At 39.0% G+C, this 19,933-nt stretch overlaps 1 protein-coding gene across 2 annotated transcripts in view; it reads left to right on the top strand.

Moving 5' to 3' along the window:
• KCNH5 (potassium voltage-gated channel, subfamily H (eag-related), member 5) overlaps positions 1-19,933 on the top strand; it is a 591,159-nt gene that overhangs the window by 460,233 nt on the left and 110,993 nt on the right. Inside the window, exon 10 of one of the 2 annotated variants that reach the window (XM_006891789.1) lies at positions 5,156-5,352. The exons of the other annotated variant lie outside the window; for it this stretch is intronic. Coding sequence (XP_006891851.1) covers positions 5,156-5,352 — 197 coding nt within the window. The remainder of the gene's footprint in view (positions 1-5,155; positions 5,353-19,933) is intronic. 2 annotated transcript variants of the gene reach the window in all.

Genomic DNA, 19,933 nt, shown 5'->3' with positions numbered 1-19,933 from the left:
CACTTGTTATGCATCAGAGAGTTGGACAATGACTAGGGAGGATAGAAGGTGAATTGATGCCTTTGAGCTGTGGTGCTGGAGAAGAGTATTGAGGGTGCCATGGACTGCTAGGAAAACAGATTCATCCTGGAAAGGGTTAAACCAGGTGGCTCCTTGGAGGCAAGGATTCTGAGGCTCTGTCTAACATAATTTGGACATGTTGTAAGGAGAGACCGGTCCTTGGAGAGGGACATCATGCTTGGGAGGGTGGAGGGACGGTGCAGGAGGGCAAGACCCTCTATGAGGTGGATTGATTCAGTGACTGGGGTACTCGGGATGGGTTTGTCAGAGGCAATGAGATTGGCACAGGACAGAGCGGAGTTTAGGGCTGTTGTACATAGGGTCGCTATGAGTAGTCCCAAGTGACTCGACGGCACCAATAACACCACCACCAAAGTCCTGAGGTCTCTTTGTTTTGCACTGCAGCCCTGCAGGAATCTCACCTTGATGTAGTCTTCTGTCCCAAACTGTATTTTCCTCCTTCGTGTATCAAGTGGCTGAGTGGTGTGAGGCCAGGTGCTCCATTCAAGCAGTTTGTCTTGCACTTTTTCTCCTGAAGCTTAATGTCTTGCTTTCTCTCTGGGGAGGTATGAAATCAGGGCTGCTAACTTAAGCAACTTGTGTGCAAGGGAGTCTCAAGTCTACCCTCCCTCTTACAGAAAGCTGAAAGAGTCTCCCCAGCTTGTAGCTCTGCGTCCCAAACTCTCCTTTCCTATTTGGCCCCTGTGATGGCGCTGTAGCCTTGGGGACAAGGATGCTCAAATGGAGGGGCCTATCCCCAGGAAGTTTCAGTCCAGTCTCCTGCAGAACAATTTTTATGTATTTATTTGATTCATGTCACAGTTGTTGTTGTTTTGTGCTCTCGAGTGGAAACTGATCCTCTAGAAGGTTTTCAGAGGATATAAATGGCAAGGAAGGAAAATGTCCTTCTTTCTCCCTTTTAGAAGCTAGTAGATTTGAACCACCTGCCTTTGGGTAGAGAATGCATCTTCTTATTCACTAGCCTACCAGATCTCCCTTCCATGTCATTAGTTCACTAACAATGTATCTCAATTATAATTTTTAAACTCTGTAAAACTAGCCCCTCATGGGGACTATATCCACTTCCCAAGAATACTGTGATTTATATATTTTGATTATGCACTGTCAAATCAGAACTGATTCACAGCAAAGTTTCAGAGGTTGTAAACAGCAGCAGAGAAGATTGACCATCTTTCTCCTGAGGAGCAGCTGGAGGACTCGAACTGTGTGCCTTTGATTTGGAAGCACAATGTCTTTCTTGCTGGATCACTCGTCCTCCTTGTGGTTTATATAGCCCTTTATTGTATATTGTGACCCCTTACCTTTTTTCCCCCCCACCTTGGAATATTCCAGTCTGCTACTATCTGAATTTTTCAACCTTATTTCTATTTTACAATCCTGTTTCCTCTGGTTTTTGAAGTGAAATACTTCCTAAGACTTGATGCAAAGAACTGAGAAAATATAAATAGACCAAACAACAACTTTCATGTTGAGTGTGAGCTTTTTTTTACTAATTTTAGGGCTTTTAGGGGAAGGTTAGTTCTCTCAAGCTCTAAAATGTTTATAGCTGAGACTACATGTGCCTGGTGGGAGGTGACCTAAAAACTAGCATCAAATGTTCCATAGTTGTAAAGATGAACAGTGATTTTCAGACCTTAAAGTATGCAAATCCTTGTGCTAAAGGAAAGGGCACATTCACTGTTTTGGATATTCCATGCATGATTAGACATCTCTGAAGATAACATAAATGTGTACAGTACACATTGAAGAAAGACTTTAGTGAGTTCTGCTAATGTCTGGTAAAATAATTAATTCATTTACCAGACAACTTTCTTCCTAGAAGTTGTATTTGTTGTTTGTTGTTGTTAAGTATTGTTAATTATGTGCCTACTACAAACAAAAGGCGATGCTAAACACCTACATTTCAAAACCTATCATTGTTAGAAATTAAAATGTTGTTGTTATGTGCTGTTAAGGCACCTGAAACTCGTAGTGACCCTATGCACTGCAGCTTTGAAGCTTGCCCTATCCTAAGCCAGTTTCACTGACTCTGACGTACCTACCACTATTATTCCATTTACTGTGTCAATCCATCTCATCCGGATTCTTTCTCTCGTGTGTCCTCCACCCTTCCAAGGATGATGTCCTTCTCCAAAGACTGGTCCCTCCTGGCATCATGCTCAAATCATGTAAGAAAGAACTTCAAAATACTAGACTCCAAGGAAAATCTTGGTTTTATCCTCTCCAATGCAAGCCTGTTTGTTCTCTTCATGTTCAGTGATATGTTCAATCTTCTTCTCCAACACCACAACTAAAAGGCATCAATTCTTCTTCTGTCATCCTTAGTCATTGTCTGACAACTCTCTGATGCATTGCAAGTAATTGGGAAGAAAATGGCCTCGGGCAGACACACCTTAGTTTCTAGGCAAACGTCTTTGCTTCTCAGCACTCTGGAGAGGTCCTTGACAGCAGATTTTCCCGGTGTAATTTGTCTTTTGATTTCCTAACAGCTGGTGCCAAGAGTGTTGCTTGTGGAGCCAAGCAAACTAAAGCTGTTAGCAATCGCAATCTCTTCTCCATCTATCATGGCGCTGCCAATTGGCCCAGTGGTGAGAATCTGTGTCATCTTGATGTTGGCCTTCAATCCATATTGAAGGATGCAGTCCTTGACCTTCTGCAGTAAGCGCTTCAGGTGTTCTTCAGTTTCAGCAAGCAAAGATTTGTCATCTACATAACATAGGTTGTTGATGAATCTTCCTCCAGTCCTGATGTGACATTCTTCCTCATAAAGGCAGGCCTCCCAAATGATCTGTTCTGCACATAGATTGAAAAGATATGGAGACAAAATGCATTCCTTCCACACTCCTTTCCTTACTTTCAGCCATGCAGTGTTTTCTCTGTTCTGAGGATTCCTTCCTGGTCTGAGTATAGGTTTCACATGAGCACAATCAAGTGTCCTAGGATTATAATTCTCCTCAAAGTTAGCCACAAAGTGTTGTGGTACCCATAGCCAAATGCTATTATGTAGTCACTGAAACACACATAGACATTTATCTGCTACTCTTTATTATGCATATTTGCAGATATAAGTGTATGTTTATACACTCACACACATACACACACAAAATAAGTATGCTATCACAATTAAAAAGTATATATGTAAGTATAAGGAAGTTATATATGATTATTTTTACCTATCAACTCTCACTTATGTCTATAAGAGAGTAGTTATTTGCTCATCTCTATGGCTATAGTGTAGAAAGAATAGATCTTTGGCCGACCTATTTGCTTCTAGGAAATTTTTTCCCATGTGGATATAATCCCTCTTTCTTTTTGACATTAATTTCCTTTGTCACAACAGTTACATGAGCAATACAAGTGAAAAAGCTTCAGAAGCCAGGGGCTCACATGAAATATTGTTAGCAGAAAGGCCTTTCAATATATTTGACCTTTTTGAGACTTCCTCAGCCCCTTTGTTTGGTCAGCTACATATTCCTTATTTGGAATGATGTCAGTCTGAGAACAGGTCACCAGTGCATAATGCTCTGAAATAAGATTTCAGTGTAATTTTTAGAATGTTAAAAATAGATCTACATTTAACTATAGTACAGAGATGTTTCTAGAACTTTTTATGTCATAAAAAATGTGGGTCTCAGCATTTTACTTTCTGGGGATAAAAAAAATCTGCTCCCCACATTTTACTCTTTTGCCTTTTAAAATTATGGGTGGAGCTGTTGGATTGATCCTGAGGCCCTGCTTAAATTTAATGATAATTGAAGAGTGAGGGATTGGATCCTTTGGGAACTAAGTTGTAGCAAATTTCAGTTGACTTGGGGACAGGACTTAGTTGCTGACTGTGGAGCTCTGATGGCCTACTGGCAAGAAGCTGTGCTACAATCCTGAAGGCACATGGTTCAAATCAGCCAGCAACTCCACCAGAGAAAGATGGACGGTCTTCTCCAGTGTGATTAACTGCCTCTGAAAACCAACTAGAGGATCAGCTATGGGTCAGTTCTGACTCTAAGATACATAACAACAACAAAAATGTATACCTAATTTAGTATACCTAATCTAGTGGCCTGATGGTAAGAAATTGCACTACAATCCCAAAGGCATATGATTCAAATCTACCAGCTGCTTTGTGGGAGAAAGATGGGCATCTGAAAACCCATCCGAGAGCCGGCTGTGGGTTGGTTCAGACTTAATTGACAGTACACTACAACCACAACAATTTAGTATTAGAGAGCTCTGGTGGCCTAATTGGTAGGGAATTATAATGCCAAATGAGAAGTAGGAGTTTCAAACCCACCAGCTTCTCCATAGGAGTAAGATGAGCAATTTCCTCCCATGTGATTGATGGCCTCTGAAAAGCTGCTGAGTCAGGTAGGAGTTGCTACAAATTCAGAGGCAATGAATGTGCTGAATACAGTATACATAAAATCAGGTTAAAATCCAGATAGACTGTAACAGCAGATCCTTGTATATTGCATTTTATTATCAATTCTGCAGAAAGAGCAGAGGAAAAGATAAAAACTAGTTAGTCACTGTTGTTCCTTCTAGCCCTATGGGAACAGTTAGAGTGGCAGAAAAAAATAAAACTGTTTGTTAAAATGAGGTTTCTGGCTTAACTTTTGGGTTTCATTTATGCATGCCATTCTAAATTTTCTTAGGAACTGAAACCAAGGTAATATCACCTTACATATTAGGTGGAAACATGACTATATAGATCACTATATATGTATATATATATGTGTGTGTGTGTGTGTGTATATATATATATATATAGATAGGGTTGTACCCTTAGGCCTCTAAGTGATGTTCGCACAACAATACTGTCTATAAAAGAGAATGCCAGAGTGATTCTGATAAAATGGTTGTAGATATTTTAACATGTGTCATCTTAGGGGAGCTCTGGTGGCCTAGTGGCAAGGAGCTGAACTACAATCCCAGAGGCGCACGGTTCGAATCCACCAGATGCTCTGCTGGGTGAAGGAGGGACAGTCTCCTCCTGTACCAGTCAGATCTGATTTGATGGTATACTTACACAAAAATAATAAAAAAAATTAAAAAGAATGTGTCATCTATTATTTTCCAGGGAAAGGTGATGTATTTGGAGATATCTTCTGGAAAGAAACCACCCTTGCTCATGCTTGTGCCAATGTCCGGGCACTGACGTACTGTGATCTGCACATCATCAAGCGGGAAGCTCTGCTCAAAGTCCTGGACTTCTACACAGCATTTGCGAACTCATTCTCAAGGAATCTCACTCTCACTTGCAATCTAAGGAAACGGGTATGTTGTCTGGACTCACTTTCCCGTATTCACATTCAGAAGATTAATATACAACATTAACTGAGGAGTAGAAAACATATTTCATTTTGCAGCAGGACATTTTGATCTAAGTAAAGTTATATAATCTTCTTTTCATTTCTTTATATTTTAGACATTTTAAAGGAAAAAAAATACCCTGACTGGGTAAAGACTTTAATCTTTATTATTTAAGATGTAAAATGTAAGCAGACTTGAAAAGAAATTAACTGTGCTATGATATATTCAATTCTTGGGATATATAGCACTGTCGTAAATTAATACCAATGTATCTTACATTATCAGATGGATTCTTTTAAGCTAGTAGCACTGATCAAGCTTGTTGCCTTTGTTACAGTCTAACTCTCTTTAAGCGCTCCCTCACATTTAACAATCAATTCACACACACAGCTTACTCTCCATTAATTCTTTCAAAAAGCACTTTGTCTCAAAAATTAATTAGCCTCACTGACATATCCTACAAATAGGTATAGGAATCCTTTGCTTTGCACTGCTGCTGCAAATTTAATCTTCATTGTCATTCTCTCTTTTATTGATGAATGTGACACAAATTTAATTTGCATGAAGAAGTCAGCAAGCTCAGATTTATAGGTCATTGGTCATTAGCTAGGGCTCTTTTCATTGCCAAAACTGACATACAAATTTGGATAACTGCACTTAAGGAATTTTATCTAAAATTATTGTCTATGGTGAAGTATTTTTAAATTATAATCCTTCCCTTAGAACAATGAATACAATTCGACTTGTCAGAGCGAACTCATAGCTGGCCCTCTAGTGAGTTTTCAGGGGCTATAAATCTCACAGGAAGAGATTGCCTTTCTTTCTCCCTTGGAGAAACTGGTAGGTTTTAATAACCTGCTTTTGGATTGACAGTACAACCCCTACCCACTTGGCCACCACAACTACCTCACATTACACTCTTACATAGAACTTTCTCTGTAGTTAACATGGAGGAGGGCAGAAAGTGAAGCCCAGGGTCAAATTAACGTCTAAATGGTAACAATACAGAAATGAGCACAATCAAATCTATGTAATTCACTACTCAAGAGTGCAACAAAGGTAGAGACTAACAGAAGAAGTATTTACACTAGCCACATTACTGCATTTTATCTGAATTTCAGTGGCACTCCACTCTTTATAATTTTACTTGAATTAAGGAATACTTATTGTACACCTACATCTGCAGTACACAAATAGCTGTAGAGAGCACAAAGGACTAAATGCAGAGTCCTCAAGCTCAAGGAGCTAAAACTCCAGTATGAGTACTTTGAGATGAATGAGGAAGTGTGAACCAAATAGGGAACTTTGTTACTTTAGTGTCTAATCTCTGCACTCTGTGGGAAGTTCAATCTTTATTAGTCTGAATCAAAACTGTCTCCTCATCCTTCGCTCTACATGCTAACTCTTTAAGACAGAGTCCTTCACTGCAGACCGCCTATTAAATATTTAAAACTCTTATTCTTATTATGTTTTATTCGGTGTTGCTGAGTTTTGAAATCTTCCTTAATAGCAAATGATAACCAAAATGATGTAATCATCATTACATTCCTTAGAACAAATGTTATTTATCATTGTTATCCTCAAAACATTTCATTTTAAACATTTCATTTATATTTACAATTCAAATCAACACAACTCATTTTTGTCCACTCAGAATAGAAAGCAAAAAGTACAAGACTTATAATTGTCTTTTTAATGACATCTGATCCTCTAGCAGCTTTTCAGTGGCTATAAATTCAGTGACAGAGTAAGAGATAATTCATCTCTCTCCCATTCAGCAGCTGGTGGATTTGAAGTGCATGCCTTTGGGTTGGCAGCACAACTCCTTATCCATTAGGCTACAAGAGCTCATTCTGTTGCTAACACACTTATGAAATAAAATGGACAGTTATTTTTCACATAAACCATATGAGGAAGCATAGACACAGCGGAATTAATATGAAGTAATTATCTGACACACTTAAAATGCAAGGTTTCACAAACAGATAATTGAGATAAATCACCCCTGGCGGCACTAACCTTGAAGTTTGGTTACACCAGCTGAGAGGTTAGCAGTTTAAATCTACTTGATGCTGTCTGTAAAGCCATCAGATTGTGAAAGGGTCACAGTCTTGAAAACTCTGTAGAGTGTTCTATTCTGAACATGTTGGGTTGCCACAAGTCAGACAGAATTTGAGGTCAAGAAACAACAACTCCTAGGTTTTACTTGTTTGTTTGTTATTTTAAAAAGGTTATTTTGATTCTTCAAAAGAGTTAACCACAAAGCTGTTTCCTCTTTTTCATATATGTACCCCTCCACACGAGCACGCGCACACACACACACACACACACACACACACACACACACACACACACATTTGATCTCCTGATTGAGAAAGATTAGAAAACACCCCCAAGTGGCTACCTTTGACAGAAAGAGAAGCAAAAGACAGAAGATGCATATTGTCTTTTTAATGACGTCTCAGAATAGTGCACCTGCCTCTTTGCACAGACAGCTGCACTGACTAATATCCAATGGCTTACTCCCTTTGTTCTCTGGGCTGGTTGTTTTTATAAATACAGACCTTTTGTTCATGACAATGTCTCTCTCAAATAGATGTGTCTCTGGCAAACTGTAGGAACATGGTGTTCTGCATTTAACATCATTTCCTTGCAGGGAAAGGAAATATACACAACACAAAACAAATCAAATATATACAATAATCAGTAATAATAGCTATCAATTTGGAGCTTGTTATGTTTATCCAGATCCTTTGACACATTTTATATGTAATAATTTTCTTATTTTGGAAGCAGGAGTAGCATCCATTTCCTAAACAGCATGACTCTGGAAATGCTGAACTTTGATACATGGTGATGGTTGTGGAAGGGCTTCAGGCCTTTTGTTCATGGAGTCACTATGAGTCATGCTCAGCTCAACAGCAATCAAAACAACAACAATTACCTAATAAATTCTTGCCACAACTTAGAGATGGGCCAATGTAATCTCCATTTCACTCATTGAATAGTTGAGGTTCTTTACTTTTATTCCTTACCGTAACACTATTCCACAGACAAAATATCAACAATTTGATATATTTGATGAAAATGCATGATTGAACAAACTCCTTGAACTTATAATAATACTAGAGCTGGACATTTTACCTGAGGAATACAAATTTGGTTGAATGAAAGTTATATTTTATTCTTCCTAATTTATAACTGAAGATTAACACTTAAATTATGGAGGTAGGTGACAAACTCAATACTATTAGAGGTGCCTGTGATAGTGTACTAAAAAAAGTACAGATATTCTCACATCTCATTGTTGTTATGTGCCATCAAGTCACAAGTGACTCATTGGACCCTATGTACAAAAGCTCTGAAGCCTGCCCTGTCCTGAACCAGTCTCACTGACTCTGAGACACCAACTCCCATCACCCTGGTTACTGCATCAATCCATCTCATCTGGGGTCTTCATCTCCTGTGTTGTCCTTTTTTTTTTTTTTTAATTAATTTTAATGAAAGTTTACAGAGACTTAGGATTTCCAGTCAGTCATTGTTGCACTTTTCTCCCTATCCACTCCCCCTGCCCCCAATTCACTCTTCTTGAAAAGAAAGAAAAACTCTTTCCTTGTTATGCAGTCCCTCCCCTCAAGTCCACTCCATTAAGCAGCCTTCACTCTGGACTTCTGTAATGACAAGAATACCCATTCATATATCCCTTTTAAATAGTTCACTCCCTCATCTGTTTCAGTGTAATATATATCATTCCTCCTCTCCTTTTCTGTCTCCCCTCAACCCCCATGTCACTTCCGCTTTACAACAGTGGCCCTATGCTGTATTTGTCCTTTTGTGACTGAGATATTTCACTCAACATAATGTCCTCCAGGGCCATCCATATTGAAGAATATTTCATGAGTTCCCTGTTTTTCAATGCTGCATAGTATTCCATTGTGTTAATATACCAGAATTTCTCTATCCATTCGTTTGTTGATGGACACTTAGGTTATTTCCAGCTCTTCACTATTGTGAACAAATCCATAATAATTATGGGTGTGCATATATCTGCTTGGGTGGCAGTTATGGTTTCTTTAGGGTAATTTCCCAGTACTGGAATTGCTGGGTCAAATGGTATCTCTATTTGCAACTTTTTGAGAAAGCACCATACAGCCTTCCATAGTGGTGGCTCCATTTTACGCTGCCACTAACAGTGAATAAGGGTTCCAGTTTCTCCACTACCTTGCCAACATTTGATGTTTGCTGTTCTACTAAATTTTGCTGTTCTTGCTGGGGTGAGATGATATCTCATAGTTGTTTTGATTTGCATCTCTCTTAGAGCTAGGGATTTTGAAGATTTCTTCATGTGCTTATTAGCCAACTGAATGTCTTCTTTGGTGAAGTGTCTGGTCATAGCCTGTGCTCATTTTTCAATTGGGTTATTTACATTTATCTTGTTGTGGTGTTCAAGTATTTTACAAATTCTAGATATAAGTCCCTTCTCTCACATGTCGTTACTAAATATTTTTCCCAGTCTGTCCTATGTTGTCCTTGTACCTTTCCAAGCATAATGTCCTTTTCCAGGGCTCGGTCCCTCCTGGTCAAGTGTCCAAAGTTTGCAAAACAGAGCTTCAAAATCCTAGCCTCCAAGAAGAAACTTGGTTTCACCTTCTCCAAGACAGACCTATTTGTTTTCTTGGCGGTCCATAGTATATGTTCAATACTCTTGCTAAAGATATCCTAAAACAGTTTGTTCACTATCTCAAGTCAGACAACTGTTCCCTGCTACTTTCTCCATGTTGTTGTTGTTGTTTAGCATCTAGTCAGAGCTGACCCATTGCTGACCCTCCAGTGGGTAGCAGAGGCATTTCATCCCATGGAAAAAGATTGCATTTCTCCCATAGAGCAGCTAGTGGGCATGAACCACACACTTGCTTGCAAATTAGATATATGCATGTCATGATCTGTCTCTAGATGACAAATTAATGTTTACTAAATCAATGTCTGGCCCTTAAGTTTTGGTCTAGAAAGGCAAGCACCTTCCCCAGGAGAAGTGATAACTAATTTGAAAAGAATTATAATAATTTGTTGTTGTTGTGTACTATAGAATCAGAACCAACCCATAGCTGACCCTCGGGCATATTTTCAGCAGCAGTAATCACACGGGCAGAGATTACCCTTCCTTATCCCATGGAGCAGCTGGTGACTTCCAACCTCGTGCCTCTGGGATTGCAGCACAGCTTCTTGCCTCTAGGCCAATTAGAATTCAAAATTCTTGTTCTAGTTATGGCTGTTGTGCCTTGTTGTTGTGTACTGTAGAGTTGGAACTGAGCCATAGCTGACCCTCCAGTGGGATTTTAAAGGGAGTTAATTACATGGGAGGAGACTGCCCATCTCCTGGGCATCTGGTGGCCTCAAACTGTGTGTCTTCAGGATTGCAGCACAGCTTCTTGACAGTAGGCCACCAGGGCTCCCTACATAATGATATTTATCATTACTACAGAAGAGTTCAGAGTCATTAGACCTCAGTCCTTTGAAATAGCTTCATACAGTTTGGCCCTTGCTGTTGTCTAGGAGCTTGTATTTCAGAGTTTCCATCCCTCCCACTGATAATCATTCTTTACTGTGGCTGAACTGATTATACAAACAATGTTGTCTATGCTGAACACCAGTTTTCCTTCTAGGAGTTTGGAATTGGAATAGATGCCTTTGTATTTTGGTGCTGGAGAAGAGTCTTCAACATACCATGGGCTGACAAGAAAACAAATAGATCTGTCTTAAAGAGGATGAAATCAAGTCTCTCCTTGGAGGCTAGGATTTTGAAACTCCGGCTCACATACTTTGGGCTTGTGGCCAGAAGAAACCAGTCCTTGGATAAGTCCTTGTAAGGGTAGAAGGACAATGCAGGAGAGGAAGACCCCAGATGAGATGGAATGATACAATATCTGGGACAATGAGAGTTGGTATGTCAGAATTGGTGAGACTGGCTCAGGACAGGGAAATGTTTAGAGTTGCTGTACATAGGGTCGCTATAAATCACAGGTGACCCAATGGCATATAACAACAAAAACATAATATATTGGTTGTTTTTTATTTAAGCCTCTTGTTTAGAATCAGCAAGACCTCAGGGAGGGCCTTTGTATTTAAAAGCCGGTTGTTATATTTTGAAGGAACATTCTTCTAAGTGATATAACACTCTTCTGTCAATATGCTGTATTAAGGTAGCCTGAGGTTACTGTGATGCTGAACCTTGTGCCACTGGAGTGTCAAATGCCATAACAGCTACCCATGGTGGACAGTGTTTGCTGGAGCTCCCAGTTTGTGAGAGGTTTGGAAGCAGGAGTGGCAACCACTTCCTAAACCACATGCCTCTGGAAATTCTATGAATGTTGATAAATGATGATAGTTATAGAAAGGCTTCAGGACTTTTGTTTATAAGGTTGCTATGAGTCATGCTTGACTCCACAGCAATCAACAACAACAACAACCAGGTAGAGGGTGCTTACATGACCAATTCCCAGCAAAACACTCTCGAGAATTGCATCTCTAAGGAATTTCCCTGACAGCAACATTTTAGACATGTTCTCACAACTTGTGGCTAGCAGTACTCAGTGCATCCTGTGTCACTCGACTAGGAGAGGACTCTTGGAAGCTTGTCCCTCGATTTTTCCAGAATATGCTTCATGTTCTTGTTCCATTTACTGATTTTTCTTTGTGTCTTTTCACTGTCAACTGTCATACATCATCATTTTGAGTATGACTAACTGACTTCTCTACATAAATTCTCAAACCTGGGAGTGGTCTTGGATACCCTCGTACCCAATTTTTATAAGAAATTTACATTCTTAGAGGTATTGAACAATTTGACTGTAAACCTTCCCCCTCATCAGAAATGTGACAAGAAAATCTATGAGCATTTTATGAATTTAATAAGAAAAAACATTTTTAAGCTCATGGATATTTTTGTCCATGAGACTGTTAGGAGTATTCCATTTCCTTGAAGCCTAAAATAAATGCTACTTTAGCACTTACGACTACATTAAGCATAGTTCGTATTTTGAATTATTTCTGAATGTTTTCTTCACTTTTAAGATAGCGAGAACATATTTTCCTCCAGATTGACTGTTTAAACAAGATTAGGGAGGATTTGGTTTGCTATTTTCTGTACTTTTTTTATGGAGCATTTTATAATAATGTGGTAAAGAAAATATTGGCTGACTTAACATATATTCAGTATGTATCCATGAAAGTCCTACTACATAACTACGGAATAAAGAGATAAAACTCTCAGTGTTTGCTATCCAGGAATTTACAGTGTCTTGAAAAGGCTGGGGGGCGGGGTGGGGGGAAGGATATACATATAATAGAGTTCAAGGGAGCTCTGGTGGCTTAGTGGTGAAGAATTGTCCTGCCAACCCAAAGGCATGCAGTTCAAATTCACGAGATGCTCCTTGGGGGAAAAGATGACCAATTTCTTCCTGTGTTATTTACTGTCTCTGAAAACTTGCTGAAGGGTCAGCTTTAAGTTGGTTCTGACTCAACAGAACAAATAGAATCTAGTAAATTGTGAGTGTCATACTCAATGTTCTAATGCAACATAAAGGAAATAAAACTAACTCACGCTGGTATCATGATGGAACAGGGAGGAAAAGTTACAGAGGAAGTTCCTAAGAAGTGATGAAAACGCTGGAGCTAGAATTTCAGGTCATTTAAAGGAAAATATTCAAAAAGGAAGAGGGATTTAATAAGGTATCTAATCTATTTCTGATAAAGAAACAGCCTGGAGAATGAATTGCCTTGCTCAAATTCACTTAAGGGAACTCTGCTAGCCAAGTAGCTGAGGGGCTGTGTTGCCAACCCGAAGCCACATAGTTTAAATCTACCAGCTGCACCACAAGATAACCGTGGTTATTCTCCTCCTGTCTATTTACAACCTTTGAAAACCTGCCAGAGGGTCAGCAATGAATCAATTCTGATTCAGCGACACACACACAAAAGCAACAACATGCAATGGAAAATTGGAACCCAAGTCTCTTGGATCTTATCCTTGCTGTATTTCCACTACTGCACTTAGATCAAAAGCTTTCTGTGGAAAAGCTTGAGTGAAAAATTAATATTAAATCACACGATATGGACCAATCTCAAATGCCATGTTGTTGTTTTGTTAATGTTCCGTCAAATCACCTTCAACTCATAGCAACCCCATGTACAACAGCTCTGAACCCTGCCCTGTACTGAGCCAATTCCATCATCTCTCACACACCTACCACCATTACCCTCGTCACTGAATCAATCCATCTCATCCAGGGTCTTCCTTTCTTGCACTGTCCCCTCACCCTTCCAAGTAGATGTACTTCTCCAAGGACTCCTTGCAACATGCCCACAGTATTTCAGACAGAGCTTCAAAATCCTTGCTTCTACGGAGGAGCCTGGTTTCACCGTCTCTAGGACAGACCTGTTTGCTCTTTTAACTATCCACGGTATATTCAATACTCCAGCACCACAACTCAAAGGCATCAATTCTTCTATCATTCTTAGTCATTGTGCAGCCCTCTGATGCATAGTGAGCAATTATAAAGACATAGCCTGGATCAGGTGCACCTTAGTCTCTATAATGGCATCATTGCTCCTCAGTACACCGAAGAGTTACCTGACTGCAGACTTTCTCAGTGTAGTTCATCTTTTAATTTCCTCATTGCTGGTACCAAGAGTGTGATTGCAGAGCCAAGTAAGCTGAAGCTGTTAACACTCTCAATCTCTGTACCATCTATCATGATGCTGCCAGTTGGCCTAGTGGTGAGAATCTTCATTTTCTTAATGCTGAACTTCAGTCCATATTGAAGGCTGCAGTTCTTGAAACTCTACAGTGAATATCTCAGGTACTCCTCAGTTTCATCAAGCAAGGCTGTGTCATCTGCATAATGCAGGTTGTTGATAAGTCTCCCTCCAATCCTGATGCCACGTTCCTCATTATAGAGCCAGCCTCTCAGATAATCTCTTCCACATATAGATTGAAAAGGTGTGGAGATAGGATGCATCCCTGATATATACCTTTCCTGATTTTGAACCATGTATTGTTTCCTTGCTTTGTTCTGACAACTGCCTCCTGGTCCAAGTATAGGTTTTGTGTAAGCACAATGAAGTGATCTGGGATCCCCATTCTTCTCAGAGTCAGTCACAGTTTGTTGTTATCCACACCATCAAATGTCTTTGGATAGTCAATGAAGTACAGATAGACATTTCTTGGATACTCTCTGTTTTCAGGTAAGTTCTATCTAACATTGGCTATGATGCCCCTACTGTTATCACCTCTCCTAAAGCTAACCTGACCATCCAGCAGTTCTCTGTTGATGTGCTCTTCCAAGTGTTTTTATATAATTTTCAGCAGGATCTTGCTTACAAGTGATATTATTAATATTATTTGATAATTTCCATACTCTGTTGGCTCCTTTGTTTTTGGAATGGGACTAAATCTGGATCACTTCCAGTCAGCTGGCCTGGTGGTTGTCCTCCAGTTTTCTTGGCACAACCTGATGAGTGTGTCCAGGGCAGCATCTGTTTGTTGAAATATGTTAATTGGTATTCCATCAATTCCTAGGGTCTTGTCTTTTGCAAGCTCCTTCAGAGCAGTTTGAACTTCCTCCTTCATGACTGTAGGTTCTTGATCATCATTTGTTTCATGAAGTTTTTCTGTGTCGGCCAGTTCTTTCTGTATAGTGACTCTGTGTGCTTCTTCCATCTACTTTTGATACTTCCTGGGTCAGTCAGCATTCTGCCCATAGCCTCCTTAAGCATTGCAACTTGAGGCATGAATTTGTTTTTTAGTTCCTTCAGCTTAAGAAATGCTAAATGAGTTTGTCCCTTTTGATTTCCCACCTCTAGCTCTCTGCACATTTTATTATTATACTTTGCTTTAACTGCCCACAGTGCCCTTTGAAATCTTCTTCTGTTCAGCTCCTTCAAATGTTGATTTCTTCCCTTTGCTTTTGCTTGCTGGTGCTCCAGTGCAATATTCAGAGTCTCTTCTGGTGTCAATTTTGGTCATTTCTTCCTCTTCTGTTTTTGTAATGAACTTTTGCATTCTTCATCGATGATATTCTTGATATTCTTCCCAATTCATTTGGTCTTCACTCATTAGTATTTAAGGCCTCAAACCTGTTCCTGAAACGGTCTTTAAATTCAGGAGGGATAGACTCAAGGTCAAACTTTGTTTCTTGTCAGTTTGATTTTATTTTCTTTGGATTCAATTTGAACTTGATCCACAGGTGGGAAATATTTATTTAATCCTCTTTTTTATTGTAGTTTTTCCATTTAGAAAGAAGATATAGAAGTACTTGAAAACAAAAACTTTATTGTAAATTTTATTCTAAACTTTTTGTCTGTGTGTATTGAGAGCTCTATTTTAAAGAAATATTCTAAAATCAACATTTGCCACAGATATGAGATCGCATTACTGAGAATGGATGACAGCTTTGTACTCTAGACTTTTTTTATATATAACTTTTGGGGAATGTGTTACTATCAATAATAAAATATCTTGAGACTCCTCTAGTGATTTAAGAAAGATTGACTTTCTAAACTTATAAAACTGTCCTCAAGAATGATCAATACAGATAGTAAATGACAAAAACAGCACATTTTGTATTCGAAGGTGTCTGAGGATCCTTTTCATTCCATAAAACCAAGGGCCAGTGGAAAGAACTAGGAGCCACATTGCCAGTTGATGTTTATATGAATAAGCATGGTACCCATCCGGAGCACTGACATTCCAGTTGTAGGAAATAGTGGTTTGAGTTTGTCGTTTGCACTCATCTTGAATTCACACAAGCTCAGAAGACAATAACTGCTTTCCTTTTCACGTTCTCATCCTGGTGAATTCAGAAGCTAAGAATACTTCCCCCCGCCCCACCCCCCCCGCCCCCGGGAGCAGTGAAGCATCACAGCCACAATTACCTTTTGTAGATGAAAAATATTGAAACTGGAGACTAGGCACTTGGAGTACTTGTGTGGTGTGCACTGTATCACAGTCTGCATATACTCCTTTGGTCAGTATTGTAGTTTTAAAGAAATCATATAGGAATGTGCAAGAGGTGTTCAAAAATCATGCCTTTCTTCCTTTCCTCTCTTAGTGGTATAATAGCTAAACAAACTATGGGAGCACCTTCAAGCTACACTGGTAAATGTGTTGTTGTTAAGTGCTGTTGAGTCAAATATGACTGTCCTATCCTGTGTCATCTTTACTGTCTCTTGCAATATTCCCAAAGTATGTCAAAGCCTCAGAATCCTTGCCTCCAAGGAGTAGCCTGGTTTCACTCTCTCTAGGATGAATTTGTTTGTTCTCCTGGAAGTCCATGGATTATTTAACACTTCTGCAGCACCATGGCTCAAAGGCATCAATTCTCTTCCTATCATCCCTAGCCATTGTCCAGCTCTCTGATGCATAGCAAGCAATTGACAAGACTATGGCCTGGATCAGGTACACCTTATTCTCCAGACCAATGTTGCTCTTCAGTACTCTGGAGAGGTTCCTGACAGCCAACTTTCCCAGTGCAATTCATCTCTTAATTTTATGGCTTCTGGTACCAAGAGTGTTGATTGTGGAGCTCAGATGCATAGCAGTGATTAAAAAGATCATGGCCTGTATCAGGCTCATCCTACTCTTCAAACTGACACTATTGATCCACAGTACTTTGGAGAAGTCTTTGACAGTGGACTTGGCCAATACTCTTTTAACTGCTAATATGAGGGTACCAGGGATTGTGGATCCAAATAAGATTAAATTGCTGACAACTTCAGTCTTTTCTCAGTGGTGAGGATTTCTGTCTTCTTGATGTTGATATGCAATCCATATTATGACTGTAGTCTTTGATCTTCTACAGCAAGCATTTCAAGTCCTCCTGATTTTCATTAAGCAAGGTTGCATCATCTACATAATTCAGATTGTTGATGAATCTTCCATCAAACCTGACGCCACATTCTTCTTCATAGAGTCCAGCTTCTTGAATAATTTGCTCAGCATACAAATCAGATAATTATGGAGAAAGAATACAATCCTTATGTATACCTATCCTGATTTTAAGCCACTTAGTGTTTCCTTGTTCCGTTTGCACAACAGCTTTTTGGTCTTTGAACTGAAAACCTTTGGGATTGTAGTTCAGCTTCTTGCAACTGGGCCATCAGAGTTCCAACAACAATACAATTAAGTGTTCTGGGATTCCCATTCTTCTCAATGTTAACTATACTTTGTTGTGATTCACACAGTCAAATAAAACATAGTATACTACAGTCAATAAAACACATTCTTTTGATAATCTCTGCTTTTTGCCAGGATTTATCTGACATCAATGATATTTCTGATGTCATGGTTTTTTTAAACCCAGCTTGAAATTCTGGAGTTATCTTTCAGTGTACTGTTCTCGCTATTCTTGAATGATTTGCAGCAATGTCTGGCTTATATGTGATATTAATGATATTGTTCCCTAGATTCTGTGAGATCACCTTTCTTGGGAATTGAAACAAATCCGATTATCTTATAATCAGTTATCCAAGCAGCTGCCCCCCAAATTTTCTGGCATAGACTGGTGATCATGTCTAGGGCATCTCTTAGTTTAACTATGTCAAATGGTATTCCATCAGTTCCTGGGGCCTTATTTTTCCGCATTTCTTTCCGTGCAGCTTGAACTTCTTCCTTCATACCGTTGGCTCTTGTTCATATGGTACTTTCTGAAATTTTTGGTATATTACATGTTTTTAACTATTTTACACCTTACACCTTAGGTGTGTATATGCATGGTTGTTTATTGTTTGCTCTTATTTGTTCAGAACTATTTATTAAGCTAACTTATGAGTTGCTGTGAGGCTGGGAGCTATACCACTGGTGTTTCAGATGTCATAAAGTTCACTCATGGTGCACAGGTTTCAGCAGAGTTCCCAGATTAAGACAGACTAGGAAGTAGGATTGTCTATCCACTTCTGAAACAGCAGACCTCTACAAACCCTATGAGTAATACGGAATATAGTATTAGAGCTAAAGCCCAGATTGGAAGTCACTCAAAATGAGGAGAAACGGTTGCAAGTGCCCTTTAATAATTGGAATATGGAATGCATGGAGTATGAATGTAGGAAAACTGAAAGTTTAAAAAATGAGAAGGAACACATGAACACTGACATTCCAAGCATTGGATGGGCATGGGCTACTTTGAATCAGACAAGCATATGACATATTATTATATGGTGGGAATGAAAAACTGAGGAAGATTGGTGTTGTACTCATAGTGAAAAATACAATTTCAAGACACATCTTAAAGTAAAATGTTGTGAGTGATCAGATACTTTCCATAAGTATTCAAGAAAGATTTGTTAATATGACTATTTTCTAAATATATGCACCAACAACTAAAACAAAAAAAAACAGGAAATTGAGAAATTCTACCAATTTTCACATTCCACTTTTACCAAACATGTGGTCCAAATGCATTAATAATCATTGGTGACTCAAATGCAAAGTTGAAAACAATTAGGAAAAAGGGGTGGTCAGACAGTATTGTATCGGTGACAGAAATGAGGCTGGACATCAAATGATTGAATTTTGTACATTAAATTTATTGAATTTATTTAATGAGTTATTCATTGCAGACACATTTTTTTAAAAAATACAAACACATAAGGCATCTTTACACAGGGATCTCACCTGATGGACAACACAGTAATCAGATTGACTACATATGTGGAAAGAATCACTGGAGAAGCTCAATATCAGCAGACAAAACCAAACAAAGTGCTGATTGTGGAACAGACTAACATTTACTCATGTGCAAGTTCTAACTGAAACTGAAGAAAATTGATTTTGGTCCACAAAACCAAAATACAACCTTGAGTCTATCCTGCCTGAACTTAAAATCATCTTAGAAACAGACTTGGGGCATTGAACACCAAAGATCGAAGAGCAGATGAGTTATTGGATAACTGCAAAGATATCAACTATGAAGGGAAAAAAGGTTGCTACAAAGACAGAAGAGGGAAAAAAGGCCAAAATGGATGTTAGAAGAGAATGAAAATTGTACTAGAATGTCGAGAATCCAAAATAAAGGGAAGAAATGCCAAAATAATAAAGATGAAGATATTTTAAAGGGTAGCTTGAGAAGACAAACTACAATGAAATATGCAAAGAATTGGAGTTGGAGAATAAAAAGGGAATTTCCTCTGCATATCTAAAGTTGGAAGGACTGGAAAACAAATTTGAGTGTCTAGTTTCAATTCTGAGAGTAGCTATGGGCAAAATCTTGATAAATGTGTTGTTAGGTGTTATGAAGTCAAGTAGAACTCACAGCCGCCCCATGCAGCTGACCTGAATTATGTTCTATCCTGTGCCATTCTCATTGTCTCTGACACTTTTGAGCCCACAACTGAAGTCACCATGTCAATCCGTTTCATTGAGGGTCTTCCTCTCTGTATTTCCAAGAATGATGTCCTTTTCCAAAGAATAACCTCACCTAGCTACGTGTCCTTTTGATTTTCCGACTCCAACTCCTTGCACATTTCATTGTAATATTTTGCTTTGTCATCC

Source organism: Elephantulus edwardii, unplaced genomic scaffold (assembly GCF_000299155.1).
Source record: "Elephantulus edwardii isolate Elephantulus edwardi_28Jun2011 unplaced genomic scaffold, EleEdw1.0 scaffold00104, whole genome shotgun sequence".
NCBI lineage: Eukaryota > Metazoa > Chordata > Mammalia > Macroscelidea > Macroscelididae > Elephantulus > Elephantulus edwardii.
The sequence above is the reverse complement of the archived record's forward strand: the minus strand, read 5'-3'. Positions and strand labels throughout refer to the sequence as shown.